The sequence below is a fragment of the Fistularia commersonii genome, chromosome 21 (genome assembly GCF_037954325.1).
Source record: "Fistularia commersonii isolate RoL2024-O1a breed Wild chromosome 21, RoL_Fcom_v1.0, whole genome shotgun sequence".
In the NCBI taxonomy this organism is placed as follows: Eukaryota; Metazoa; Chordata; class Actinopteri; order Syngnathiformes; family Fistulariidae; genus Fistularia; species Fistularia commersonii.
The window spans coordinates 4,234,845-4,262,659 of record NC_141304.1 but is presented as its reverse complement, the minus strand read 5'-3'; the positions used below and the strand labels follow the sequence as shown (position 1 = coordinate 4,262,659).

General features: G+C 39.5%; 1 protein-coding gene across 1 annotated transcript; it reads left to right on the top strand.

Moving 5' to 3' along the window:
- Positions 1-1,333: 1,333 nt before the first annotated feature.
- Positions 1,334-27,673, top strand: nucks1a (nuclear casein kinase and cyclin-dependent kinase substrate 1a). The gene is made up of 8 exons (XM_086167701.1): positions 1,334-1,637; positions 18,561-18,610; positions 19,791-19,881; positions 22,744-22,790; positions 22,887-23,039; positions 23,364-23,513; positions 25,078-25,230; positions 26,262-27,673. The coding sequence occupies exons 1-8, from the start codon at positions 1,621-1,623 to the stop codon at positions 26,513-26,515; spliced, it is 915 nt and encodes a 304-aa protein (XP_086023827.1). The 5' UTR covers positions 1,334-1,620; the 3' UTR covers positions 26,516-27,673.
- The last annotated feature ends 142 nt before the right edge of the window (positions 27,674-27,815 follow it).

Genomic DNA, 27,815 nt, shown 5'->3' with positions numbered 1-27,815 from the left:
CTGATTTTTTTTTTTAACTCAAACTTGTCTGGGAGCCATATGCCGTTTCCAGAAGAGCCATAGGTTCCCAACTGCTGGTCCAGAGCAACGGAAAGTGTGGAAAAGAGGTGAAGAGACAGGTTCAAGCAGGTTAGGATGGGTGGAGAAAAGTGTCAGGGCCATAGAAGACTATCAGCTAGAACGAAAGAAAAGGTGTACAAGACAGTGGTGAGACCAGCAATGTTGTATGGCCTAGAAACAGTACAGCGGTACACGTAGATAGTTTAATAAATGTTTATTTCCCCTTCGAAAAAAAACGTACTGTCTAACGTCTGTTTTTACACAGTTTGCTAGCTTGTGGGTTACATTTCTGACGCTCAAGTGACCAAGATTTAACCAAGAGATTCCGGTCGTTTTTCAAAATAAAGGATTATTTTTTATTTTTTATTATTTATTTCTTGTGCTGCCCGGTACCAATTGATCCGCGGCCCGGGGGTTGGGGACCACTTATCTAGAGGAAGACCAAAGAGAACATTTATGGACATAGTGAGAGAGGATATGATGGTAGTTGGTGTGAGAGAGGAGGATACAGAGAATAGGGTTAGATGGAGGGGGTTGATACGCTGTGGGGACACCTGAAGGGAAAAGCTGAAGGAAGAATGCACATTCAAATGTAATGCACAATGATCAGTGTAAAACTATATGTGCAAATGTATCAAACCAATTATCATTGTTACATTCAGTTGGTGATGGAAATCATTTTGTTGTAATGTCATGTCAACAATGCTTTACATCCACAGGGAAACCCCTTAAGAGACACACCATTTATTATGGAATTTCTGTATTATCAATCCCTTGCAAACATGTTTCTCAACATTAAAAGATCAACCTTTTGTATCATCTCATCTCAACATCAGAGTTGATCGGGTAAGAGCTTGCAAAAATGTAGATGACTTTATAATAAACTTAAAAAAAATATAAAAATTTCAACAGTATGTATCCTTTACACAATGCCATTTCCACCTGTCAAATCAAAAAGGGAGACAGTTATGAAGACAAAATTCATCATGAGTTCTGAAGTAAATGTTACCTTTAATTGAAATTTAGCTTTCCGTTCATTTGGGAGCCATTCTAAATTGAATGTTTGTATCCAGTCCAGAGGGCCTCTTATTGTTTCCTCACAGTGCTAATTCAACCCAGCCACCTAAAAAGAAGGGGCACCAGTAGCCCGCATGTATTCTGAAGGGCACCTTGGTTGTCCATTCAAAAAGAAGTTATAAGTTCAAATTAGCCAATGGGAGAAAGGTACCCTCCCCTCCTTTCGGGAATCCATGCAGGCGCTGCTCGTTGGCAAAAACCCACCCCCAAAGGCCGCGTGTTTGGTTGCACACAAGCTGCTATTTCAGTTTGTTTTATTCACCATTTTCTGTAGACGAAGGTAAAAAGAAGAAGAAGAAGAAGAATACATTATACGTACCGAGGACAAGTTTCCGCCATTCGTTTTTTTTTTCGCGCACTACCTCAGGCGGTGGAGTCGTGCGCCAACCTTGTTCCCCTCGGTGTTTTGCAGAGCGGGAATCTGTCTCCCCGTTCTTCTTCCCCCTTTCTTACGTCCATTAACCTCTACAGTATTCCTGCAGAATGTCAAGACCAGTGAGGTGGGTTGCTAAATATGTACTCTTTCCCCACGCGCGTTATTAACCACACCGTAGTGGCACCAATTTGCTCAAACGTTCCAGCGTCGTGAAGTCAAATGAGCAGGGCATTTGTGTATACCATGGTAAAAAAATATTGAATGTGTGTTCTCCCGTCTGGCCTATGCATCCCATTTCCTAACATGGATCCCAGCGGTACGAGCTATCCACATTATAGATTGTATTGCATCTTTCAGTTTTAAACGATCGTTGTTGCATATCGTTGGCAAATTTACGAGCCCGACGGCTTTTTGATGACACGTTGATAATGCACTCAGTTTTAAGGCTCTCGTGTTCAAGGCCTGGTCATATCTGCCCCCCCCCCCTCCCCCCCAGATTGAAAATGCTAACATGGCTACCCATTCATGAAGGAAGGCTCTGGAATATAAAGTAAATCAAAAAGTAGTCGGCGTCTGTTTTTCCACTGTGATGTCGCTTTTCAAGCCAGGTCACGCTGCGGCCCGGCTGCAGAATTTGTGATTTTCCTTAAATTATTTTGCCTGTTTTAATTTTGGACAGCTAATTTTCCTTTCAGTAACCAACAGCAAGGGAGAGGGCGAACTCAAATGATTACGATTTACTTGTGGCGTTAAATGAATACTGTTGGCTGATGTCAGAGGCAGGCGGAGACTTATACCCATTCGCCACACCCTCCCCACGCCGATTCTTAAAGCGTCCTTAAACATCGTTGGATGTATTTCTGAGCTGAAGGCAGTGTGTAGATTATACTAGTTATGTAACAGTCTGTTCATCGCTTATCATTGTAACCATGCACAAGTTAGGATCAGAAACTCACTTGTCACAATAGTCCTGTATTGAAGTGTAACACTGTCAATTTCAACATTTTTGACATAGATGTTACATGAAGTATAGTATGAGATTGACTATTGATTCCATGACAGGGAAATTGAATTGTCACAGCAACATCACAGGTTACAGTGTTGACAGAAAAGTATGCAAATAGTAATAATAGAATATGCTAATACAGGATATGGATACAAACTATCCACAGTATATGCAATAGAATGCACAAAAAGGGGAATGCCTTGTGAAGGGAATGGTTATAATAATAACATGTGTATAGTCACAAATGTTGTTTGTTAAAATAAAAATAAGTAAGGTATCCTCGATAATAGGTGAAAATATGTATTGCATAGACAAGAGTGGTAAGTAGAGATGGAGGTAGTGGAGTAGTGCAAAAAAGTATTTCAGCAATTCCTTGTAAGCTCCGTGTAATCAGCACAGTGCTACATTCACAGAAATGTTCATGTGTTTGTATGTGTGAAGTAGAATATATGAAGTATGTTTTTTTTTATTTCTTAGCAGCTTGTTCCTAGACAGTAACAACGTGTATAACAACTTTTGATTGTGATGAAATACCAATGGTTTGGTATAACTGTCTGTCCTCTTTTTAATCGCTACTAATACCTAGATGTTTGAGTCATGTTCTTTTACATTCCTTTAAACAATTGTGTACATATCGAAATTTTTACCACACCCTCCCCACACTGATTCTTAATTCTTAATCTGTTCTATGTGCATTGTTAAAGTCCATCTTACCATCTCGTATAATTGCAACTGTGGCTGTTTACTGTTCATATTTAGAGACTCAGAGACCCTTGATAACAGTGGTTTGAGTAACATAATTGCCTAACTGGTCTATTTGGTATTCTTTTTTCTTCTTTCAGGATCATAAGACTCCTTCGCTAATTTCATAGATTGGGTAATGTTCTATAGGCTTGCGACATTAAATAATCAGTGATGTGCAATGTTTTGTATTTATCTGTCTTTCTATGTCTTAAGGGAAAGCTTGTAGCTAGAGATAGCACAAATCCAGATCATGTTTAAATGAGTTCACAAATTAAAGCTAAGATTTGAGCATTGTGCGCCTTATAATGAATTTACTGTTCATTAGCATTGTACAAGAATTATAGGAGCTACACCGTACGCAGGTGGGATATTTTGCCAGTTTGAAGGTATCTTTGGACAAAAAATGCTTTTCAGCATCAGGCTGACAGAATTAATAGGAATGATGTTAGACATAGTCATAGATTGTGTATGTTTTACAGGACATAGCACATTTTAAGAAAGGAATACATAAAATTAGATCGAATTGTTTTAGGATATGTTGTAATTACATGTTGATTCTTAATAGTTACATGATGTTACAGCTAGTTTTATTTGCTACAGTTAGTGTTGTTAGTTAGCGTTTGCCATATTATTAGGAATATGAAAAAATGCAAAAACATTGTACATTTATTTTTGATTTCTTTTGAATCAGTTCTTGATCTCTGGTGCCAATATGTTCAATATGAGTATATTATTATTATTACTCAAAGAATCCCTTGCATTGTGTCTGCTGTGGTATTCCACAATGTGAAATAATGGATTTGATCTTGATGTGAGAGACATACAATGTTTCACTGTTATCTCAGCAATGTGTTTTCTTAAAAAAAAAAAAAAACAGAGCCAAATTGTAATTTGCTTAAAATAGACATGCAAAAGTTTTTAACTTGCAATGGCCATTTGTAGCGGTGTAAAAAAAATCGATATGTATCGATATATCGATCCGACAGCTGACGATCCGATGCATCGACACGTCCAAAAGAGTATCGATCCATGTATGCATTTTACCTGTCTATTTTTAGTCTGCTCTGAGGCGTAATTCTCACTCCGTGCTGCGGGTGGCGGTAACCTACTTTGTCTCCACCTACTTCGCTTCCCTTACCCTCTTTCCACACAGTCTTTCAGCAGACACACCCTCTTTGGCATAACACTCGCATTTAAACATTTGGGGGCGGACATTGATATGGCTGAGAAGGACGCAGACTTACACACTCCTGTAGGTTTAAAATTGTTCGTGTGGAAGTATTTCGGCTTCCGCAAAAATGGGAAAGAATTGGTAAAGGATGTGGCGATATATAAAGAATGTCGAATTGAAGTTAATTGAATATATATGAAGTTATATGATATAACAGCTTCTGTTGATTTATTCAAAATTTGAAATAGTTAAAAAAAATTGTATTAAAAAATCATATCGTAGTTAAAAAATATCGTATCGAATTGAATCGTGGGGCTTTTTAAGTATCGAAAAAAAAATCGAATCGATTGAATCGTTGCCTTGAGAAATCGAATCGGATCGAATCGTCACGATGGCTCTGATTTACACCCCTAGCCATTTGGTTAGCACCAAATCCAATGGCTTAATATAACCTCTGTTGGAAGCAAAAGTTTTTTTAAGACTAATGCCAAAGCCACTCCACTTGTGACACATATTCCGTATTCCTGTCCTTCACTCACCACGGCATGGCTAGTGTCCTTCTCTCATCATTACCATGGACTGTCAGTCCCTAACAGGCCATTTATCTGTCTGGCTTATTGGAGATTACTTTTTCAGAAGCCTTTATTGTTCTTTGTAGACACATCATACTATTAGTTCCTGCATTATCCTTCTTGGGATAAAGAGTTTCAGACATCAAGCCTTAAATAATAATGAAGAAATCAAGAAATCAAGAAATAATGATCCCAGACCAGCTGTTTGTTGTCATGTTACTCAACCATGTTTGTAATTTTCAATGCATCTCAAGTATATGTCCCATCATCTCACTATCTGTAGTTTAAAGTGTTCATTCGCATAGACTATCCTAGATGTTTATCCGAGCAGGAGGTAAGACCCACCCCAATGGGTGGACAGGCTGGCAGTACACTTAGGGGAAAAACAGTTGTCACGTCTTTACTGTAATTACATGTGGTTTAAGCACAGTGTTATGATATCTTTAAAAAGTATCCCCCCCCCCCCCACGAATGTTTCAACCCTAAGTTGCTTTTATGAATAAAACCATGATAATTATAATTTGACTAAAATTTACTAAAAATCTTAAATATCAAAAAGAAAACAGGCTTTTACAAAATAATGTCACAGTAGTTAGTGCTTCTGCCTCACAGGAAGAAAGCTCAATTCTGACAGAAGGCCTTTGTGTAGAAGGTTTGTATGTTCTACCCATAGTTTGTGCGGGTGTTCTCCAGGTTCTCCGTTTTCCTCCCACAGTCATGCAAAACATGCAGAAGGTCAATTGGAGACCCTAAATTGCCCAGACATGTAAATGAGTGAGTGAATGTGTTTTTGTCTCTGTGGCCCTGGGATAGGCTTGAACCCCAACAATCCTGCCTGCAGCATAAATAGTATAGATGATGAATAAATGTCAGTTCATTAAAATTATATAAGGTAAAGTAATTGACTACACAAGTATCCCCCTTCAGGTTAGTATTTATTAGATGTACCCCTTGCTGCAATCACAGCACTGAGTTTTTGTGGCAATATCTCAATCAGACTAGAGCATCTGAGTGGTGCAAGTTTTCTTCTTGCAAAAAAGCTCAAGCTCAGTCATGTTGCTCAGGGAATGGGCGTGAATAGCTCTTTTCAAGACCAGCCATAAGTTCTCAACATGATTGGGATCTGGGCTTTGTTTTTTATGCACTCCATAACAGTTTCCCCAGCTGTCCTTGAACTATTTCTGTGTACCCTTGATGTCATGGTGGTGCTGGAAAATAAATCTTTTCCCAAGTTGTAGTTCGCTTGCAGATTTATTCAGATTATTCCCCAGGTTTTGGCAATATCATTCTTCATTCATTTTCCCCTCCAACTTCAAAAGTCTTCATGGGCCTCCTGCTGGATGTTGCTCCCACCATGTTTTGGGGGAGTTTGTGGTCATGTGCAGTGTTTGGTGTTTGCCAAACAGTGTCTTGTCTGTTGGTCAAAAAGGTCATTTTTTTGTCTCACCAGACAAATGAACCTGCTACCAATTGACCTTGGAGTCTTCCACACGCCTTTAGACCAGTCCTTCTCAAATAGTGGGCTGCGGCCCCCTTGGGTGCACCCCCTGCACTGCGAAGCCGGGGGGGGCACATGTGACCCTGGGGAACATGCTTTTTTTTTGGCCATACTAGAATAAAGTGTAATTGCACATCCACTACAGTAGTTGGCAGTGGCGCTGTCATTGTTATGTGCGCCGGGAGTATTAGCCCCATGGTGAAGTTTTTTTTTTTGCACCGAGCAGGCAATATGAAATGTAGTAAACAAACCCTCAAGAGACAACATGAACTTTTTTTTAACAGGGATGAAAAGAAAGGTGGAGAGAGACGAAGATAATGAGACAAAAGAAAGTCACCAAAAAGCTAAGATGAGGAAATCTGACGAAGTGTATGTAGAGCTTGGCTTCACTGTGACAACAATGGGAGACGAGGAAAGACCGGTGTGTTTACTGTGTCTGATACAGACTAAAAACAATGTTAATAAAGTTATTCTTTGTCGTAAGTTGAACTATATTTCTTTTTTTGTTTTCTTGAATGTTAATAAGGATATCATTTTATGCAGAGGTGTACTTTAAATAAATTATATAAATTATAATATTTATAGTCACGGCGGAGAGTGGGGGGGGTCCCGAATTGTTTTCCTTTTGCTCGGGGTGTGTAACAGAAAATAATTGAGAAGCACTGCTTTAGACAAATTCTAGATGAGATTTCATGTGTGCTCTTTTCATCAGTGACTTTCGCTTTGCCGCCCTCCCATACAACTTTGACTGGTGAAGAACCCAGGCAAAAGTTCTTGCATGTACAGCCTCCCATTTTGGCCGCTTGAATGGCTTGACCCTTTCAGAGAGGTTGTAGGTGTCTTGGTGGCCTCCCTCCCCAGTCTTATTCTTGCCCTATCACTCAGTTTGTGAAGACAGCCAGCTATAGGCAGATTTTAACAAATAACATACTCCTGCCATTTTTTAATGGTATATTAAATGAACTCTGTCGGATTCCCAGGAAATCGGAAATGCTCTTGTTGCCATCCTCTATCTCTAAGTTGCTTGGGGTCTTCTCTTGTCTTGTTGTATCAGGAATACTGATGATCAAGAGACTCCGCCTCCCAGACAGGTGTTTTTATGCTATAAATCATTTGACACACATCAACTGCTCTCAAGTGATCTCCATCTCACTTCTTCTTCTTCCTCTTCTTCTTTCGGCTTTTCCCGTCAGGGGTCGCCACAGCGAGTCAACTTTCTCCATCTAACCCTATTCTCTGTATCCTCCTCTCTCACACCCACTACCTTCATATCCTCTTTCACTACATCCATAAATCTTCTCTTTGGTCTTCCTCAAGACCTCTTGCCTGGCAGCTCAAATTCCCTCCTCTGTACATGACCGAACCATCTCAGTCTGGCTTCTCTAACCTTCTCTCCAAAACATCTGACATGTGCTGTCCCTCTGATAGCCTCATTCCTGATCCTCTCCATCCTGGTCACTCCCAAAAAGAACCTCAACATCTTCAACTCTGCAACCTCTAGTTCTGCCTGCTGTCTTTTGGTCATTGTAACAGTTTCTGGTCCATACATCATCACTGGTCTCACCACTGTCTTGTACACCTTTCCTTTTATTCTGGCTGAAAGTCTTGTATCATATAGTACCCCTGACACTTTTCTCCACCCATTCCAACCTGCTTGGACCCGTCTCTTCACCTCTTTTCCACACTCTCCGTTGCTCTGGACTGTTGACCCTAAGTACCTGAAATCCTCCAGCTTCTTGATCTCCACTCCCTGTAGCCTCACCGTTCCACCTGAGTTCCTCTCATTCACACACATATATTCTGTCTTGCTGCGACTAACTTTCATTCCTCTCCTTTCCAGAGCATACCTCCACCTCCCTAGATTTTCCTCTACCTGTTGTCTGCTCTCACTACAGATCACAATGTCATCCGCAAACATCATGGTCCATGGGGATTCCTGTCTAACCTCATCTGTCAGCCTATCCATCACCACTGCAAACAAGAAGGGGCTCAGAGCTGATCCCTGATGGAGTCCCGCTTCCACCTTGAACTTCTCTGTTACCCCTACAGCACACCGTACCAGTGTCTCACAGCTAGCATACATGTCCTACACCAGTCTAACATACTCCTCTGCCACTCCAGACTTCCTCATACAATACCAGAGCTCCTCTCTTGGCACCCTGTCATATGCTTTTTCTAGGTCTACAAAAACGCAATGCAACTCCCTCTGGCCTTCTCTGTACCTTTCTATTTTCTATAGCATTCTCCACGCAAATACTGATCTCCATCTCACTAATGTTGACATTTCTGGCAACAACTAGCTGGCTCCCATTTGAATTAGGTCTGTCACTCTAAATGGGGTGAAAATTAATTTGAAAAAATATTTCAAACAATGTATTTTAAATTAAATTACAGTACCGTATTCTCTGCACTATAAGGCGCATTGGATTATTGCACCTTCAATGAATGGCCTGTTTTTAAACTGTTTTCATATATAGGCGCACCACATTACAAGGCGCATAGAATAGAAACTACTGCAGTGGCTGGGGTTGCGTTATGCATCTACTAGATGAAGCTGCATTAAAGGGAATGTCAACAAAACAGTCAGATAATTTAGTCAGACAAACTTCATTGATAGAATACAAACCAACATTCTGACATCTCCGTTCACTCCCAAAACAAGTAAATGCATTCACAATAAGGTATCATACGTACCGGTAGTTCTTATCGGTATTTGCGCCACCTTTGCTGAAAACAACATTTTTCAAACTCCATTTCTCACAGTTCAAAGCTTTTCATAAATTGAAAGCACCGAGAAGGACTGCCTCTAATTCCATTGATGTTCATTTCGCTTGCTAGCGCTATTGCCTTCATTCGAATAGTGACTGCAGAGACGTTTCTACTTGCTGCTCTCTATTCAACAACCCAATGTTTGAGTTTGTCCTACAAACTGTGGCCATCATGGTTTTTTTCCTCAGTTTAGTCTTCTTTACTTGTAGCAGGTGATCTTGTTGCTTCCTCTACTTCCAAGCCATTGATTCATTAATGTTCAATTCTCTCGCTGCTGCTCTATTCCCATGTTCTACTGTGCAACCGATCGCCCTTGAGTTTTAACTCTGCGTTGTAAGCGTGTCTCTTGAAAGGTGTCATTTTGGGGTCTCTCTCCACACACAAGTGGTGTTGGACTGGAATTCCCCTTTACCGTTTTTGGCTGCTACTTTGGCGACACGCGCACACACAAATGGAAATGAAAATGAACGCTTCGCATAGTCATATATCCCAGCATGCACTGCGCGCTTTTTCTACGGGAGTAAATGGAGTCGGCGGCTGCTTCCCGTAGCTGCGAGACCTCTTGCAGCTTAATATCTACCCATATATAAGGTGCATCGGATTATAAGACGCACTGTTGGTTTTTGAGAAAATTAAAGGCTTTTAAGTGTGCCTTATAGTGCGGAAAATACAACAGTTTGTTAAAATGGAATGAAGCTGTGTCTTTCCAAATTCTTGTCAAGAAAGCCAAATTATATGGACCTATATTTCATTAATAAACTCAACAAAGGGGAACTAAATCCATAAGGGATAATACTTTTCATAGGCATTAAAGATAAGGTGATACCTAGGTTCAACTGAGGTACGGGTCCTGATTTCTTGTGAACTACTGCAGCATGTACCGGCGGGTTCATAAAACATTTTCTATGATCCCTGGGTACAAGCATTCCTACCTTGTTTTTCCATTAGGAAAAACAAGAAACAGGACAGTACATCGCATACTTGTACATACACAGGGAATGGAATTAAATGCCCAAATGTTTGATTAAAAATTGACTTTCATGACTGTGCCAAGAAGGCAAAACATGATGCACATAGCAATTTATTAGAGGCATTTATAACCCTTATTTTTCATCATGATTCATTATCTATACTGAATCAAGATGGCAGGGCATGTAGACGCAGCGGTCCCTTGCTGACTTTGACTATACTGCTAATCCTGCAGTCAGTGTCGTGGTTGGGCTGGAGCCTATCCCAGCTGTCACTGTCTGCCAGATAATAGTATTTTGACTGTTTTGAGAGAAGTGGTGATGAATACGACATTTAGGAACAGCAAGTCACAGGGGGGGCAAAATAGGAGTAATTAATTAACTTTTTTTTTTTTTTTATTAATCGATCCAAGTCCAATATTTTTTTTCTGACGATAACAATCCAATAATCAGATGCTGTATGATCAGGAAGCCTTTCAATAAAGTTATTAATTCAATGTAGGTGCTTGACAGTTAAACAGCTCGGCTAGAGATAAAACCAAAGCACCAGAACCCAAGCTCGTTCTCAATGGCTTTTATTTATCAAAATTTGCTAATCCTACTCTGCTGACTAGCATATGCTTAAGTGCTGCATAAATACTCCAACAGTAGTCAAACAAGTCTCTTGTCTGCAGCGTATAAACTCTTCTAAGTGCAGCTCTGGAGTTGCAAGGAAATTTCTTTCTGTCCTAGAGAACCCTCCAGATGTCCACTGCTTCGGTATAGACGCTTTTGCAATGACTTTGGTTACCTCTGTATATTCCCTGTGTTGCTCTGTGTCCTCCTTTTAAATGCTTACTGCTTAAAGTTTGTTGTATAAAATGAGGCTCTAGTTTGGCCACAATGGGGCAGTAATATTCAAAAAGTCAATCATGTATTTATTGGTATAGGGAGTCTTCTTTGCCTTTCAGTTGAATTAGCAGTGTTAGGAAACAAGAAGAGGCCCTCTGGACTGGATACAAACATTCAATTTAGAATGGCTCCCAAATGAATGGAAAGCTAAATTTCAATTAAAGGTAAAATTTACTTCAGAACTCATGATGAATTTTGTCTTCATAACTGTCTCCCTTTTTGATTTGACAGATTGAAGCAGTATTGTGTAAAGGATACATACTGTTGAAATCTTTATAATTTTTTCAAGTTTACTATAAAGCCATCTACATTTTTGCAAGCTTTACCTGATGAATTCTGATGTTGAGATGAGATGATACAAAAGGTTGATCTTTTAATGTTGAGAAACATGTTTGCAAGGGATTGATAATACAGAAATTCCATAATAAATGGTGTGTCTCTTAAGGGGTTTCCCTGTGGATGTAAAGCATTGTTGCCATGACATTACAACAAAATGATTTCCATCACCAACTGAATGTAACAATGATAATTGGTTTGATACGTTTGCACATATAGTTTTACACTGATCATTGTGCATTACATTTGAATGTGCATTCTTCCTTCGGCTTTTCCCTTCAGGGGTCCCCACAGTGTATCAACCCTCTCCATCTAACCCTATTCTCTGTATCCTCCTCTCTCACACCAACTACCTTCATATCCTCTCTCACTATGTCCAGAAATGTTCTCTTTGGTCATCCTCTAGAAAAGTGGTCCCCAACCCCCGGGCCGCGGATCATTTGGTACCGGGCAGCACAAGAAATAAATAATAAAAAATAAAAAATAATCCTTTATTTTGAAAAACGGCCGGAATCTCTCGGTTAAATCTTGGTCACTTGAGCGCCAGAAATGTAACCCACAAGCTAGCAAACTGTAAAAACAGACGTTAGGCAGTAAGTTTTTTTTCGAAGGGGAAATAAACATTTATTAAACTATCTACGTGTACCGCTGTACTGTTTCTAGGCCATACAACATTGCTGGTCTCACCACTGTCTTGTACACCTTTTCTTTCGTTCTAGCTGATAGTCTTCTATGGCCCTGACACTTTTCTCCACCCATCCTAACCTGCTTGAACCTGTCTCTTCACCTCTTTTCCACACTTTCCGTTGCTCTGGACCAGCAGTTGGGAACCTATGGCTCTTCTGGTAACTGCATATGGCTCCCAGACAAGTTTGAGCTAAAAAAAAAAATCAGTTTGGTACTTGATTTTACAATTCTTGTGATATTTCTTTATAACACTGTGTCATTTTAAAGTAAACAGAAATTAGTTTTGAAGACAAATTTCTCGGGTCAACCGTTGGTCGGGTCGGGAAGCAATGGAGGATGTCCGGGTCATTGTAAAGGTGAAGATATTCATTTTATCAGAGAGCCAACTACTTTATCCACTTCAACCGTTTTAACAGAAAAGATGGCGAAAAGAAAAAAAGGACGATGATTAACGTGCATTCCAGGCTGCGTGGACAAAGAAATTTGCATTTGAATCGTATGTCTACGATGCAATAATAAAATTGCATCAATGAAACTGTCAAATATAAAGTGGGACTTCGAACTTGAACTTATCTGTTACACCTACATCACACCCCACCCCTGTCTCACTGCTAGCATACGTGTCCTGTACGAGTCTTAACAGTTCTCTGACACTCCAGATTTCCTCATACAATACCAGAGTTCCTCTCTAGGCACCCTGACATATGCTTTTTCTAGGTCTACAAAAACACAATGCCGCTCCCTCTTGCCTTCTCTGTACTTCTCTGCTAGCTTTCTCAAAGCAAATACTGTATCTGTAGTACTCTTCCTAGGCATGAAGCCATACTGCTGTTCACAAATGCTGACATCTGCTCAGTCTAGTTTCCACTACTCTTTCCCATAACTTCATTGTATGGCTCATCAACTTTATCCCTCGAGAGTTGCCGCAATTCCGCACATCCCCTTTATTCTTAAAAATAGGCACAATCACACTTTGTCTCCATTCTTCAGGCATCTTTTCACTCTCTCTAAGATCCTGTTGAGTATTCGAGTTAGCAACTCTACCACTGCTTCTCCTAGACACCTCAACAGGTCATCAGGACCAACTGCTTTTCCACTCTTCATCCTCTTCAATGCCTTCCTCACTTCACTTCTACTAATTTGTGCTACTTTGTGGTCTACAACAGTCACCAGTCACATTCACAGCCAAACAGGCTTCTTTCCATTTTAACGAACCACCGTATTTTCCGCACTATAAGGCGCACCTAAAGGCGTTTAATCTTCTCAAAAACCAACAGTGCGTCTTATAATCCAATGCACCTTATATATGGATCAATATTAAGCTGCAAGAGGTCTCGCAGCTACAGGAAGCAGCTGCTGACTCCATTTTCTCCCATAGAAAAAGCGCGCGGTGCATGCTTTGATATATGACTGCGCGAAGTGTGCATTTTCATTTCCATTTGTGTGTGTGCGCATTGCCGAAGTAGCAGTGGTAAAAACGATAAAGGGGAATTCCAGTCCCACACCATTTTGTGTGTGCGTGCGTGCGTGCGTGCGTGCGTGCCCCAAAATGGCACCTTTCAAGAGACACATTAATGAAGCGGAGTTCTAACTCAAGGCGATCAGTCGCACAGTAGGACCTGGGAATAGAGCAGCAGTGATATAATTCAACATTAACGAATCAGTGGTGCGGAAGTGGAGCAATCAGATGACCTGCGCGAAGTAAAGAAGACAAAACAGAGTTTACGAGGGAACAAAGCGAGATGCCACAGTCTGGAGGACAAACTCAGACAGTGGGTTGTTGAACAGGGGGCTGCAAGTAGAAGCATCTCTACACTCACTATTCGAATGAAGGCAACAGTGCTAGCAACATGGACATCAATGAATTTGGAGGCGGTTCTCTGGGCTTTCAATGTATGAAAAGCTTTGAATTGTGACAAATGGAGTTGGAAATACATTTTTTGGAGGAAGGAGGCGCAAATACCAATAAGAGCTACTGGTACCTACGGTACCGTATTGTGAATGCACTAACTTGTTTTTGGAGTGAACGGAGTTGTCAGAACGTTGGTTTGTATTCTATTGATAAAGTTTGACTGACTTATTCGACTTTTTTGTTGACATTCTCTTTAGCGCAGATCTGTTTAGTGGATGCATAACGCAACCCCAGCTACCACAGTAGCTTCTATTCTATGCGCCTAATAATGCGCTACGCCTTATATATGATTTTTTTTTTTAAGTAGGCCATTCTCACAGCTAGCATACAGAAGGCATAGAAGGTGCGCTTATAATCCGGTGCGCCTTGTAGTGTAGCAAATGTGGATCATTGATGCCATACTACCTGAAATCGTGGATTCATTGTACAACCAGATATGCATGATAATAGATTCCTACATGCACTAAAATTTCACAAAAGGTGACACATATTGTCCTTCACATTGTATCTGTAATTCCATCAGCATACATGGACCCATTAACAGGAATTGTTTCGCATGGCATAGTGGAGGTCATGTTATTTAATTTACCTTGTGAATTTTGGGCTGGATGTGCGTTTTGTTGGTGACATAAATGGTATTTTGTCTTTGTCCACGTTGTATGTTATAGAGTGCATATACAGATCAATGACACTGTAATTAAGCAGAGCATGCTTATTGATATTTGTTAAACATTTTTAAATCTGCAAAATTTTGTATTTTTGACAGCAACAAAAATAGTTGCTCTTAACCACCTGCAGAAATTTAATTTTGCGCCGCAGAAAGTGGACAGTACAGTTAAGGTAGTAGATACACATTATCCAGGGTTTCTGCCGATCATTAAAAAGCAGTACAACTCATTAAATAGATTTTGATTAGAACATTTGATATTTTCAATCAAAATAGTGTGATGATTAACAGGCAGAACTCTTTAATCGGCTACTGTATATGGTCACCGTTCTAAAAGTGCGCAAAGTTACAACGCAAGATGTTGAGCATGGCGAAAAAAGCAGGGAATAGTGATGTGTCAGGAAAATGGGAAATAATTTTTGTGGGTGGATGAAGGATTGTTCTAAGGCTGGTTAAATCCCGTTGGTGGAAAACCAGGTGAGGCGTTTTGGAGCGTAAGCAAAAAACATTTAAACTTTGCACAGTGGGCATCAACGCGGTTAAATGCCACATGTGATCAAATAGTCATAAGTAGGTGAGAGGCAGGCAGCAGTTGAGTATGGCAGATTTTTCTGCTGGGACCAGCAAAGTAACTGCTCTCGTTGCCAACAACACAGCTGCTGCTGCTCCAACCATAGCTGCTACTACAGTGACTGCTTCCAGCAGTGCTGCGACAGGCGGGAGGACTAGTGACCTGCAGTGAGGTGATCTGATGTCTGAATACTGCAGTGCAGCACCACTTGTATCTGTCAAATGATGGTGTCTCTGAGCTGTTTCAGCCATTGTTCCCAGCTCTATTACAAAATATTTAACATGTGGAAAGGACAAAAGAAGCTATAGTATAAAATTTGGACTTGCCTCACACTTTAGAAAAGAACTGATTTCCACAAGGAAGTGGAGACCTGCAACATGACTGAACAAGCTCTTGAGGCCCAGAGACTGATTCTGTAGCCTCAACCAGGACATATTACAGGATACACGTCCATGAAGAGTGGAGGAAGTGAGATGGTGCAATGTGCAATGGACACAGAAATAAAAACACTGTGTTTACAGAGGTGTGTGCTAGCCTTCAGAGGAACGCTGATGAACTTTCTGAGAAAGCTGAAAACAAAGCAGGCAGGCAAGCAGGCAAAGTCAAATAGTCTGAGGAGACACAAGGACAAATGCCTTGCACTGGAAAATGTTGAGACAGAGTTGGAGCAAAAAGAAGACAAACAAAGAAATATGCACAAATAATTTTACACAATTGAAATCTGTACTTCTTTAGTTCCGTTGTCACTCAGAAAGTTATAGACACATATCTGCTACTGTGCAAAATCCATTCTGGATGTAAATTACATTCTAAATAAATGTATTTGCAGTTATGTAAATGAATAAAAACACTTTTGTGCAAAAATGGGAATCCAGGCACAGTCGGCTCTGATCTTTCCTGTAGAGAGCATCAGTGTTTATGTGACTAATCCAGTTAATTGTTCATGTGAACTCACAGGTACCCCCCCCCGTCTACTCCTCTTCAACTCCTGGGGAATAAACAATTGAAATCATGCTTCCTTGGCACCTCTGGACACAGAAATTTGCAAAGAAAGAAAGTGGAACACCCACCCAACACAGAGGGGAGATGAATAATATAAAATATAAATACATTATATGGCCACAAGTATTCACTCACTCATCCAAATAATCAAAATGAGGTGTTCCAATCACTTCCATGGCCATAAATGTATAAAATCAAGCATGCAACATTTTTGAAAGAACGGGTCGCTCTCCGGAGCTCAGTGAATTCCAGCATGGAACTGTGATAGGATGCCACCTGTGCAACAAATCCAGTTGTGAAATATTCTCGCTTCTAAATATTCCACAACACGGACCTCTTTGGGAATGACAACTCAACCATGAAGCGGTCGACCATGTAAACTGACAGAGTGGGGTCAGCGGATGCTGAGGTGCACAGTGCAAAGAGGTCACCAACTTTTTACAGCGTCAAAAACGCTACAGACCTCCACACTTCATGTGGCCTTCAGATTAGCTCAAGAACAGCGTGCGGAGAGCTGCATGGAATAGGTTTTCATGGCTTAGCATCTGCATCCAAGCCCCATGTCACCAAGTGCAATGCAAAGTGTCAGATGTGGTGGTGTACAGCTAGCTGCCACTGGACTCTAGAGCATTGGAGACATGTTCTCTGGAGTGACAAATTCCACTTTTCCATCTGGCAATCTGATGGATGAGTCTGGGTTTGGTGGTTGCCAGGAGAATGGTACTTGTCTGACTACATTGTGCCAAATGTGAAGTTTTGTGGATGGGGGTTTATGGTTAGTTAGTTAGTTAGTTAGTCCTCTTTCACAAGATGTGTAGAGCCAACCGTGGCTACCAGGTTTCTCCATCGGGGTCTGTCATTGGCAAGTTGCCGTGCCTGTGCCAGGCTCACACCGCAGGCCCCTGAGGTCCTGGGCCACAACATCAAGCCAGCGGGTGCAGGGGGTTTATGGTGCGTGGTTGTTTTTCTGGAGCTGCGCCCCTTAGTTCTAGTGAAAGGAACTGCTGAAAGCTTCAGCATACCAAGACATTTTTGACAATTCCATGCTCCCAACTTTGTAGGAACAGTCTTGAGCTGGCCCCTTTCTTTTCCAACATGACTGTGCACCAGTGCACAAAGCAAGGTTCATTGGAGGTTCATGGAAGAGAGTGACTGGTCTGGTGATTGTCTGGTATGGATGAACTTGACTGGCCTGCACCGAGTCCTGACCTCAACCCAATAAAACACCTTTGGGATGAAATAAAGTAGAGACTGTTCTTGTCCGACGTCAGTGTGTGACCTCAGGAAGGCGCTTTTGGAAGAATGGTGAAAACTTCCCACAAACACACTCATGAACCTTGTGTACAGCCATCCCAGAAGAATTGAAGCTGTTATAGCTGCAAAGGGTGGGCCGATGTCATATTGAATCCTGTGGATTAAGAATGGGATGTCTCTTAAGTTCATATGCGAGACAAGGCAGTCGAGCGAATACTTTTGGCCATGTAGTGTATCAAGCAGAAGATGTCTATGAAGGTTCTCAGTCATCAGAGCAGAGACCCAATCCTGAGGCCACCAACCCAGATCCCCTTAACACCCTGGCTGTGCCAAGCTCTGTGACCAGTCATACAAGTAATGAATGGCCTTATCAGGGGCTCCAGTACCTCATATACCTGCAACAACCCCCACAGGACTCCCAAAGGAAAAAGATCAAAAGATAAATGTAGAGAGGGCTAGTCCAGTATTCAAGGATCAGGATGAAAACCAAATTGCTCCTTCTGAATCCTGACTAACAAATAGATCTTACCAAGGTGGTTGAAGAGTGTGATCCCCCTGTAGTTGCAACCTAAATCCCACTCTCCCTTTTAGAGTTCCATAACATCCATAGTCTTGAGGAGCACGGGGCAGATCTCATTGCATTTCCATTTGAACTGTACCATGTGAGGAATTATTTTTCTGTTAAAATTTTGCACCCAAGCTGTTTTCTGTGAACATCTTGCTAAACAGCTTTATAAGGTTTTTTTTTTTTTTTTTTTTTTTTTTTTTACTATTGGCACCTTAGGCCTCTTGTGTCATTTTTTCAAACAAGTTCTTGACAGTATGGAAAGTGGTATCTAATCAGAATTACGAAAATCTTTGGCAAAGTAATATGTAACTACAAAACAGGTATGCATGACAAAGACCGTACTCTGTCTACACCCATTTCTTAGCTAATGCTTGTCTATTTTCAAGTATACAAATTGAAATGTATTCTAATGCTCTGTATTTCCTTCACAGGAACAGAAAAGTGGTGAATTATTCGCAATTCAATGACTCTGATGATGCAGGTAAGAGTTGAGTAAACAAGTGAAATGAGCAATGGAGATAAAATCCTTCACCACTTGGTTAGTGCTTTAGACCTAAGTTTTGTATTGGGGTGTACTGATGCTCTTTAATAGAACATAAATAGACATTTTTGCAGAGGTATTATAGTATGATTATTTTTATATGCACTAATGATTTCTTAAAACATGTACATTTAAGGAAGATATAAAACAATGGACAATATATTTTTTTGCTAATTTATGGAGTAGTAATGCCTATTGTCCTTACACACTGAAGTTAGTAAATTAACTTAAAATGGAATTTTCTCTTCAACTAGTCAACAGCTATGATTCTTTACCTTCCTTGAAATACATGATACTATCAAAGAATCATCGGAAGTGTGTTAGTCCATAAATAAAATATTCACCCTGCCTTCTATATTACCTTGTCTTATCCCAAGCTTGTCCCAAGCTAATGATGAAAAAGGAGGATACTAATTTAGTGGACAATTCTATGAAGTTACCAGACAGCTTTTAGAAAATAAAAAAAAACATCTTCTCCACTAAGTTTTATATAATTATCATCAAAGTAATAGGTTATTTATGTATCACTTGAGAGCAAAGTATCCCAGTGTGGTGATACATAACGGAGAATGAGGCAAAATCCATTTAAACTACATTGGACCATTACAAATCAGAATCCAAAGTTGACATGGATGATGACCATTGTAGTGGTAGACAAACAGAAAAGACTGACTGTACCAACCGTCATTGCATGGAAATGTCTTAATTTCCATATCTTTAAATATTCAGTGTGTTAATGACAAGTTCACAAGTTGTTATTAATCATGCTCAATGGCATGATTAAAAAAGGTCACTGCAAGCACCATACCAACCCATTCCCTACAGACGCAAATTAGTTCTTCCACTTCACACACACACTGGTTCATGTTGAAATTTTCTAACTTCATGATTACACTATAGTGATTGACAAAGCATGTCAAAATTAAATAATGGAGGGAGGACTAGCCCTGTGTATTGAAGGATTTTTGTTTTAATCTGTCAGTTAATTATTCCATACCAACAAGAAATTATTTTGGATATGCATCAAACTGTGACTTTTAAATAACTAACTGAAAGAGGGAGCTGGTATGAGAGTTTAAGTCTGGTTGCATGTGAATGTAAAAATAATTTCTCTATATAGATGAGGAGTATGGTGATGATAAGCCCAAGAAGGTGCGCACAGCCCCTCGCGAGTCGAAGCACAAACGCTCAAAAAACTCTCAAGATGACAGGTAACCTCCAATATTTTATGATGTTTTGGTTGTGTTTTCCTCTTCATAATTATGTAATGATTCTTATAGCATGGTTCAATTGCAATATAATTTAAACCATTCTTTGACAAAATTTGAGTGGCGGCTAGAAATTAAAAGTAATATCAAAATGGTTTGTTTCAGAACCATTAAATTTTGTAACCTTTTTTTATCCATAGTTTTATTGTTATCTTAGTATATTTAAGGCAGTGATTACCAACCGTGATGTTTTCTATATTTATTTTGTATTATGTAATCTATTTTTTATAACTCTGGCTTAATTTCTTCAGTTGCCAAGTTGATTCAAATTCCTTTAAGTTGTAGGACCTTAATATTTTGATTATACATGCACTTGGGTCAATTTGAGCTATAGCTTTCATCCCAATAATCACAAAATAGCTCTGAACAAAATACTTTTTTCACAGTTTACTAGATAGCAGAGTGTATAACATGTTTGTTTTTTACCAATACATAGGTACACCAAAATACAATTTAAAATATGTGATCAGAATTGCACATCAAGAGAGCTTTTTTCACTTGAACTCTGTTTAGACGTGATCATATTTTTTATGACATTTTCCGTACTATAAGGCGCACCGGATTATAAAGCGCACCTTCAATGACTGGCCTATTTAAATTATTTTTTCATTTATAAGAAGCATAGAATAGAAGCGATGGTAGTGGCTGGGGTTGCAGTATTCTTCCACTAAATGGAACCGCGCTAAAAGGAATGTCAACAAAACATTCAGATAAGTCAGTCAAACTTTATTTATAGAATACAAGCCAATGTTCTGACAACTCCGTTCACTCCCAAAACAAGTTATTGCATTCACAACACGGTACAGTGCTTACCGGTTTCTCTTACCGCTATTTGCACCGCTTTTGTTGAAAACAATGTATTTCCAACTCCATTTGTCACAGTTCAAAGCTTTTCATAAATTGAAAGTACCAAGGACCGCCTGTAAATTCATTGATGTTCATTTCGCTCGCTATCGCTATTGCCTTCATTCGAATAGTGACTGTGGAGATGCTTCTACTTGCTGCTTTCTGTTTAACAACCCACTGTTCAAGTTTGTCCTTTAACTGTAGCCATCTCTCTTTGTTTCCTTGGAAACTCTGTGTGGTCTTTACTTGGCGTAGGTCATCTTGTTGCTTCCTTAACTATTGCACCATTGATTCGTTAATGTTGAATTCTCTCGCTGCTGCTCATGGAACATGGGAACAGAGTTTAAACTCTGCATCCTTGAGTTTAAATTCTGCATTGTAAGCGTGTCTCTTGAAAGGAGCCATTTTGGGGTCTTTACACACACACATACACACACAAACAGAAATGGAAATAAAATGAATGCTTTGCACAGTCTTATATCCAAGCATGCACCGTGCGATATTTCTTCTACGGGAGAAAATGGAGTCAGCGGCGGCTGCTTCCCATAGTTGCAAGACTTTTTGCCGCTACATATTGATCCATATATTAGGCACACCGGATTATAAGGCGCACTGTTGGTTTTTGAGAAGATTAAAGGCTTTTAGGTGCGCCTTATAGTGCAGAAAATTCAGAAATAGTAAAGTGCATATAAATTAATAACTACATATTTTAAGGGTCTTTGTCCCTCTGATCATGCTCATACAAGAAAAATGTATTGACGCAATTCAAAGTAGATACAACTAAATTAAACAGTTGCATCTAGCACCAACCTTTGAAACTTGATATCAAAGTACATTTTTATATACTGGAAACTTAACTTACGAATTTTCCAAATATGAGCTGTATGCACCCCTAGCCACTAGGCAGCCTGGCAAAAATCTTGAGTGAGGTGTGCATGTGGTCCATGAAGAGATGGCGAACTTATTGTTGGTGAGATATAGTGATCGCATGCATCATCTGTGAAAGGCATGACACATTTAGGGGTTTGCTGTAGAAGTCAGGAGGGACATCAATGAATGAAGCATCAGGAGAGTCATTCAGAGCCAGTTGGGGATGGTTGGATGATTTTAAGAAGAGGACATTGAATTATGAGGTTGTTCTCTGAACAAATTAAACTCGTACGTCAGTGTTTCACTGTAATATTTATACTCAGGATAAATTTCAGAAAAAGTGGGAGCAAATTAGCAACTTTGTCAGGTGACAAACTGCAACACACAGTTAAAACACAAGCCTCATTGCATCAAAGCATACACAACTGCCTTATCTTATTGGTAACATTTAGATAATGAACCACATTTATAGGGCTTCAATTTCTTGCCTTGAAGACGTGACACCTCTCATTAAAGAATGAGAGGTGAAGAAATTCAAGTCCAGTTGCCACAAAAAGAATTTTGACAGGGATTAACCATGACCTGAATGACAGAGAACCTCCTCATGTATAGTACAACAGAATTTTATTCTAGGGGTATACATTTTATCCATAAATTTTCTCAACACTGCAAATGGACAAGTAACTAGCTGGTATATGTATTTATATGGTATATTTAAAAAAATTGCCAACTGCATGTGCTTTATTTGGGTTCTTTTTAATTGCATAACCTATCCTCCTTTTCACGTCAAATCACACAGACAATAGGATGTTTTACAGATGACCAATGCATCAACTTGATGATGACCCAGATAACTATATGCTATGCTTGCTGGTATGTTGCACACTTTATTAGTTGCAGGCTTAATAAATATAATGAAGAAATTTCAGTAAGTTTTAATTTAACATTGAACCAGTCCAGCCTTAAACTTGTACCGATTTTTTTTTTTTTTTTTTTAATATTGGTCCCTGCTTAAATATATATTTAACAGAGTCCCCTTGGCCACCCTGTTACTCCAGTTGCTCAGATTTCTTTTCCCCTTGTATGTAGTGAGGAGTCTGATGACAAGCTCTCGAAATCCAAAAACGACTCCGCAGGTAAGCTTCCTAGAACTTTTGTTTTGTAGAAACGAAATCAAAACACTCTCTTGAAAGGCTACTGGCACTCTTGACATTCCCTTAATGCCACTGCAGATGATTTTGGCAGCGATGATGATGATAATGACTTTGGAGAGGAGGAAGATGAAGATGCAGGGAGTGATTATGAAGAAAAGAAAGTTAAAAAGGGAAAGAAAAGCAAGTTGGAGAAGCCCAGCAAGAGAATACTCAAGAGAAAAAGGGCAACAGGTAAATATTTTCTTGGTACATATTGACTTGTATTCACTGCTTGGTATTGCAATATCAAGGCACAGTAATTCAAGGGCATTGTAATGTATTAATGTATAGTTTCATTTAGTTTTCATTAAGTGCAATTTACCCTTCAGTTTACCCCTTGGTGATGCCAATTCAGTATGCAGTATCAACTGGCTTGGTTCAACTGTGACAATTTGAATAGAAATGGAAAAAAAGGTAAATACTATACTGTGTCTGTTTTGTCAAACCCTTAATTGTGTGTGTGTGTGTGTCTGTCTGTGTGTGTGTGCGCGCGCGCGCGTGTGTGCCTGCATGCAGATGACAGTGATGACGACAGGGATGTGAGTCGAAAGCGCACAGTGCGTCAGGCAGCCTCCAAGGCAGTGTCCAAGCAGAGGGAGATCCTGCTGGGTGATGGAGGTAGCGAGGATGAAGAGCATGAAGACCAAGAGGAAGCCTACATGGATCGTATGCACATTTCTTGTTCATTTCAGGAACCTACTTCCTGAACACAAAATATCCAGACACCCTATCATTTGTAACTATTATTTGCAGAAATTATGATACAGAATTTTCAAAAATCTTTTCAGAGCACGTCATGGAGATGTTGCATGATTAAAAGGTTCATCTATGTTTATGCCATTCTAAGTTCCAACTAAGTAATGCAAGTTTGTCAAACCAAAATTACTCAGAGAATTTCTTTTAAACTTAGTAACTGAACGCTGGAGGCTTAATTATGCCATAATGTACTTGTGAATGTTGGGATAATTAAAAAAGGAACACTTTCAGAATGTTGTAGCTTCTCATCATATACAGTTTTAATAGTCTGCATGAACATACTGTTTGTTCTCTGAGGGCATATTCCAACCCTCAAACTTTGAATGTCCTCTTTTAACAGATTTTAAATAGTAAATCATATAGTTAGTGCCATAAATGTATACCATACATTTATAGACCTAATTTTAAAGCAAGATTTCAGGTGTGCGTGCATGCGTGGGGGGTGACACACACACAGAAACTAAAGTGTAGTTAGTCTCAGTTGGACCTGACAGGACAAACACATGGACCAAATGCCTGGGACTTCAAACTGAAACAAACATGGTAAGAGCTATAGACTTTCTCTTCTTTGAGGTGGTCAAGGTGACAAAGACATTTCCATTGAGAAATTACCTCCACAGTTTTAGGAATCTTAAATCATTTTTTTTATCAGCAGACATGACTCCAAAAGAAGCCATTTCATGAGGAACCGTTGTTGCAGTCTCATCTCGCATTCCATGGATAGGAAATAGTTTCAGATCTATTTCGCAGTGTCAAACTTTTGATAGGATTCACTAAATCTGTTAATAGATATGTAAAAGGAAAAGGGACTGCATCTCCTCAAATACATTTTTACTATAAGCTAATTAAATAGACAAGTTGTGCTGAGGTATGGCCTGAACAATAATATGTTATGTTAGGAATTCTCTCTCCAAATGAGGGCAACAGCAATTTACCTTAGTTGACTCAAATTCAATTAACAAATGAAGCTGCTGACAGTATTTTCCGATATGACGGATCAAAATTGTATGAAATAAAAGGGAAATGTTTTAAATATAGCTCTCATTAATCCATATACATAATTGTATTTATATGATTGCAGATAAGCACTTCATTAAAATGTAATTTAATATCCGAAATACATAGGAATAAAGTACATTTCATTTAGAAATCCTCCAGAAAGTAGGAAAGGTTCAGGAACAGATCACCTACTTAGTTGTACATGGTTTTCCATTTTACAACTTCAAATATTTGCTAGATTCTAGCAATATTTGTAATGTAGTGCAGCAAGTGAATAATTAAAGGCAGAAAGGCCACTAAATTCAGTATGTGTGTTTAAGGGATAAGACATCTTCTGTATCTAAATCCACTGTGTGCTTCAGTTTTTTACAGCTAATAAAATTTAGCTGGCTTTTTTTTGCCAACCACTTGCTGATTAAAAGACTGACAGAAACTAATCAAAGATTATAATCCATACTCTGCCTTTAATATGCAGCTGATGAGTCTGGCAGTGATGAGGACTTCATGATGGAGGATGATGATGACAGTGATTATGGTCATTCCAAGAAGAGAAGCAAGAAGGTAATTAGACGTGGAAGACCAGACAAGAAGGAGAAGAAATCACCTAAACCCAGACTAAAGGCTACAGGTGAGCGATCCAGGCTTGGGGGTATCATGTGGTAATTTTCTATCATTTCAATTTTTTTCTTTTCGGATTCTAACACCTTTTTCCTGATATGATTTATTTGGTATTTGACTTTCCCATGCTTCTCCACCACTGTTTGAGTCTTATTCATGACAAGTTTTTTTTTCTTTGGCTCAAGACAGTTAGTTTTCAGGGCTGAAACAGTGTTAAATCTCAGAGATCCTTGCTGTAGAAAAATGTTAGCAAAGTTTCTGACCGTTAGATTTCAGTAGTCTGAGTACAGGTATGAGGAATGGGGTAAGGCTCTGATCTTGGCTGCGTATGTTATTGACAACAAAGTTATGGATGTTATGGAACAAAGTATGTTATGGAACAAAGGATACTTGCTGGGTCACTTTGGTTGGGGCTTTTGTGGATAATATGTGATTTGTTGTGATGCAAAATAAATTGGTTGGTTTGAGTCAGAGTTTTAATGAGGTCTGTAAGGATTTGGTATTCACCTGTGACATCTCATACTACGAGAAGTCGTCAGGAACAGATGGATATACAGCTAAGTGAAAAGTGTTCTGTCTTGGAACTTAAAGCTTTGTTTTCTGAGATTGCCCTTCCACGGAGCACTGACTTGGAATGTTTTTTCCCTTTGTAGTCTGTTTGAAGAAACACAAGAATCCAAATTTATGTGCAAAAAGTTATGTTTGGGTGAGGTGAGATCTTTGATTTCTAGCTCATAGTAAAACTGACTTTGGTCATCAAAAGACCTTCGTACAATACTGTATTTCATAACTACCCCTGTTAAAATTTGACAATTAATTATAAATTGACAGATTCCAGAGCATTTTGCCTCAGATGACTCACCCTTATTATTTAAACCAAGCATTTGAAAAAAAAAAACAAAAAAAAAAAAACAAGATACCAAAATAATCATGTTTAATGGATACAATCCATTCAGCTGCCAGTTTGCAGAAGTTTGAACCAATATCTGATGATGCTTTATTTACTAATTTTCTTCAATCCCTTCCCTTCCTTTCCTTTAGTAATGCCCAGCCCAATAAAAGGCAGGGGAAAAGGCCGCCGGAGTGCCAAGGCTCTGGAAAAGAGCTCTCCTGCAGAAGAGGAGGAGGAGGAGCCTGAGAGCCCTGTTGAAGAAGAGGAGGAAGAGGAGCCAGAGAAGAAAGAGACCTCCCCTGACCCCAAGACTAGGAAGGAGGCCGCAGGAGGAGAGGAAGAGGATGATGAGGAAGAGGAGGAAGAAGGTTCGGAGGAAGAAGCACCCTCTGGAGAAGACTAGAAGATGGTACTTGATCAAGCCCATCCTCAATCTCTACCTGTTTATTTTTTTTTTTGTTTGTTTGTTTTTTTTTTTTAATTCATTTTTTTCTCCCCCTCTTGGTGGCCTGGCTCAGCCGTTTGGACATTATATTTTTTATTGCTTCCTCCGTAATCCAGCAGTTCTTATTTAGCCTGGACCCATGTTTGTCATTGTTAAGCTGCGCATCGGCGCCCTGACTTCATCACTCCGGTCTGTGTTTTAGTTTCACACGCTGTGGTAAAATACCACAGTAAATCTTCAAATGATGTTTAAGTCTGGCATTCAAAAGCGCATCCGTCCGAAGTAAACAAACTAGCTCACTTGTATTTGTATTTTACTCTCTCGGAATTATCCGTTTACTCATGTTTTTACTTGGAGTACTTTACTCTGCTCTCAATATCAGGAACTAAAGCGCTGTATTTACTAAGTGAGAAGTCTACCAGACCCTTTGTTCTGAGCTCCTTGGATTCTCTTGTGTTGCGCTTTTAAAGAGGCAGCATGTTTTAACAGGGCAACACTAGCTAGTTGTTAAAAAAAATCTCTGAAAGCAGTGAATTGGTTTAAAGCTGTGTTTTATAGAATTTTACTTTTAATAATCAGCCAGCTTATTTCCATGCCCTCTAAACTTCTTTTGCGGCTGTGGGCAGTGAAACTTAGTAAGGAGTTAATGAAAGATAACACATGTTAAATCACTGTTGAAGGTGTATTATTGAGCCGCTATTGAATGTTTGCTACATGCCGGACTGCCACTAATAACATGTGATAAGCCAGCATATTTTATGTTTCTTGTATTTGTATGCTTGTGAGGGCTACTTTCTGTGAGAGGGCTTGGACTTTTTGTTTTGTTTTTGTTTCAGCCTTCCATCAGCTGCCTGAGTGAAATGGTTTTAAGTTGCTTTTTTAAACATGAACCCCTGCATCCCTGCTTTGCCCCCCTTTTTAACATGCATTCAATCCCTTGTGCCGGGCACAACCCTGACTTTTTTTTCTTCAAAGAAATACAGGAAGCAATGTTATTTTCCCCTGTATGAGTTAAAATGTTTTTTCCCCTGTTGGTTCAATGTACTAATTCTCTTCTGATTTTTTTGTAATGTTTGTTTTTTAAGAAACAAAATAAAATGTATCTTGATTTTAAAGAGGAACGTTCAATTCTCTGTGTAATTGTTGTACTGTGCAGAAAAATTCCTTTCCTATATTAGCTGTTTTTGCAAACTACATTAGCATCAACCCCCCACTCCCCCCTGTTGTGTATGTAAACAGTTCACAACAAAATGAACAA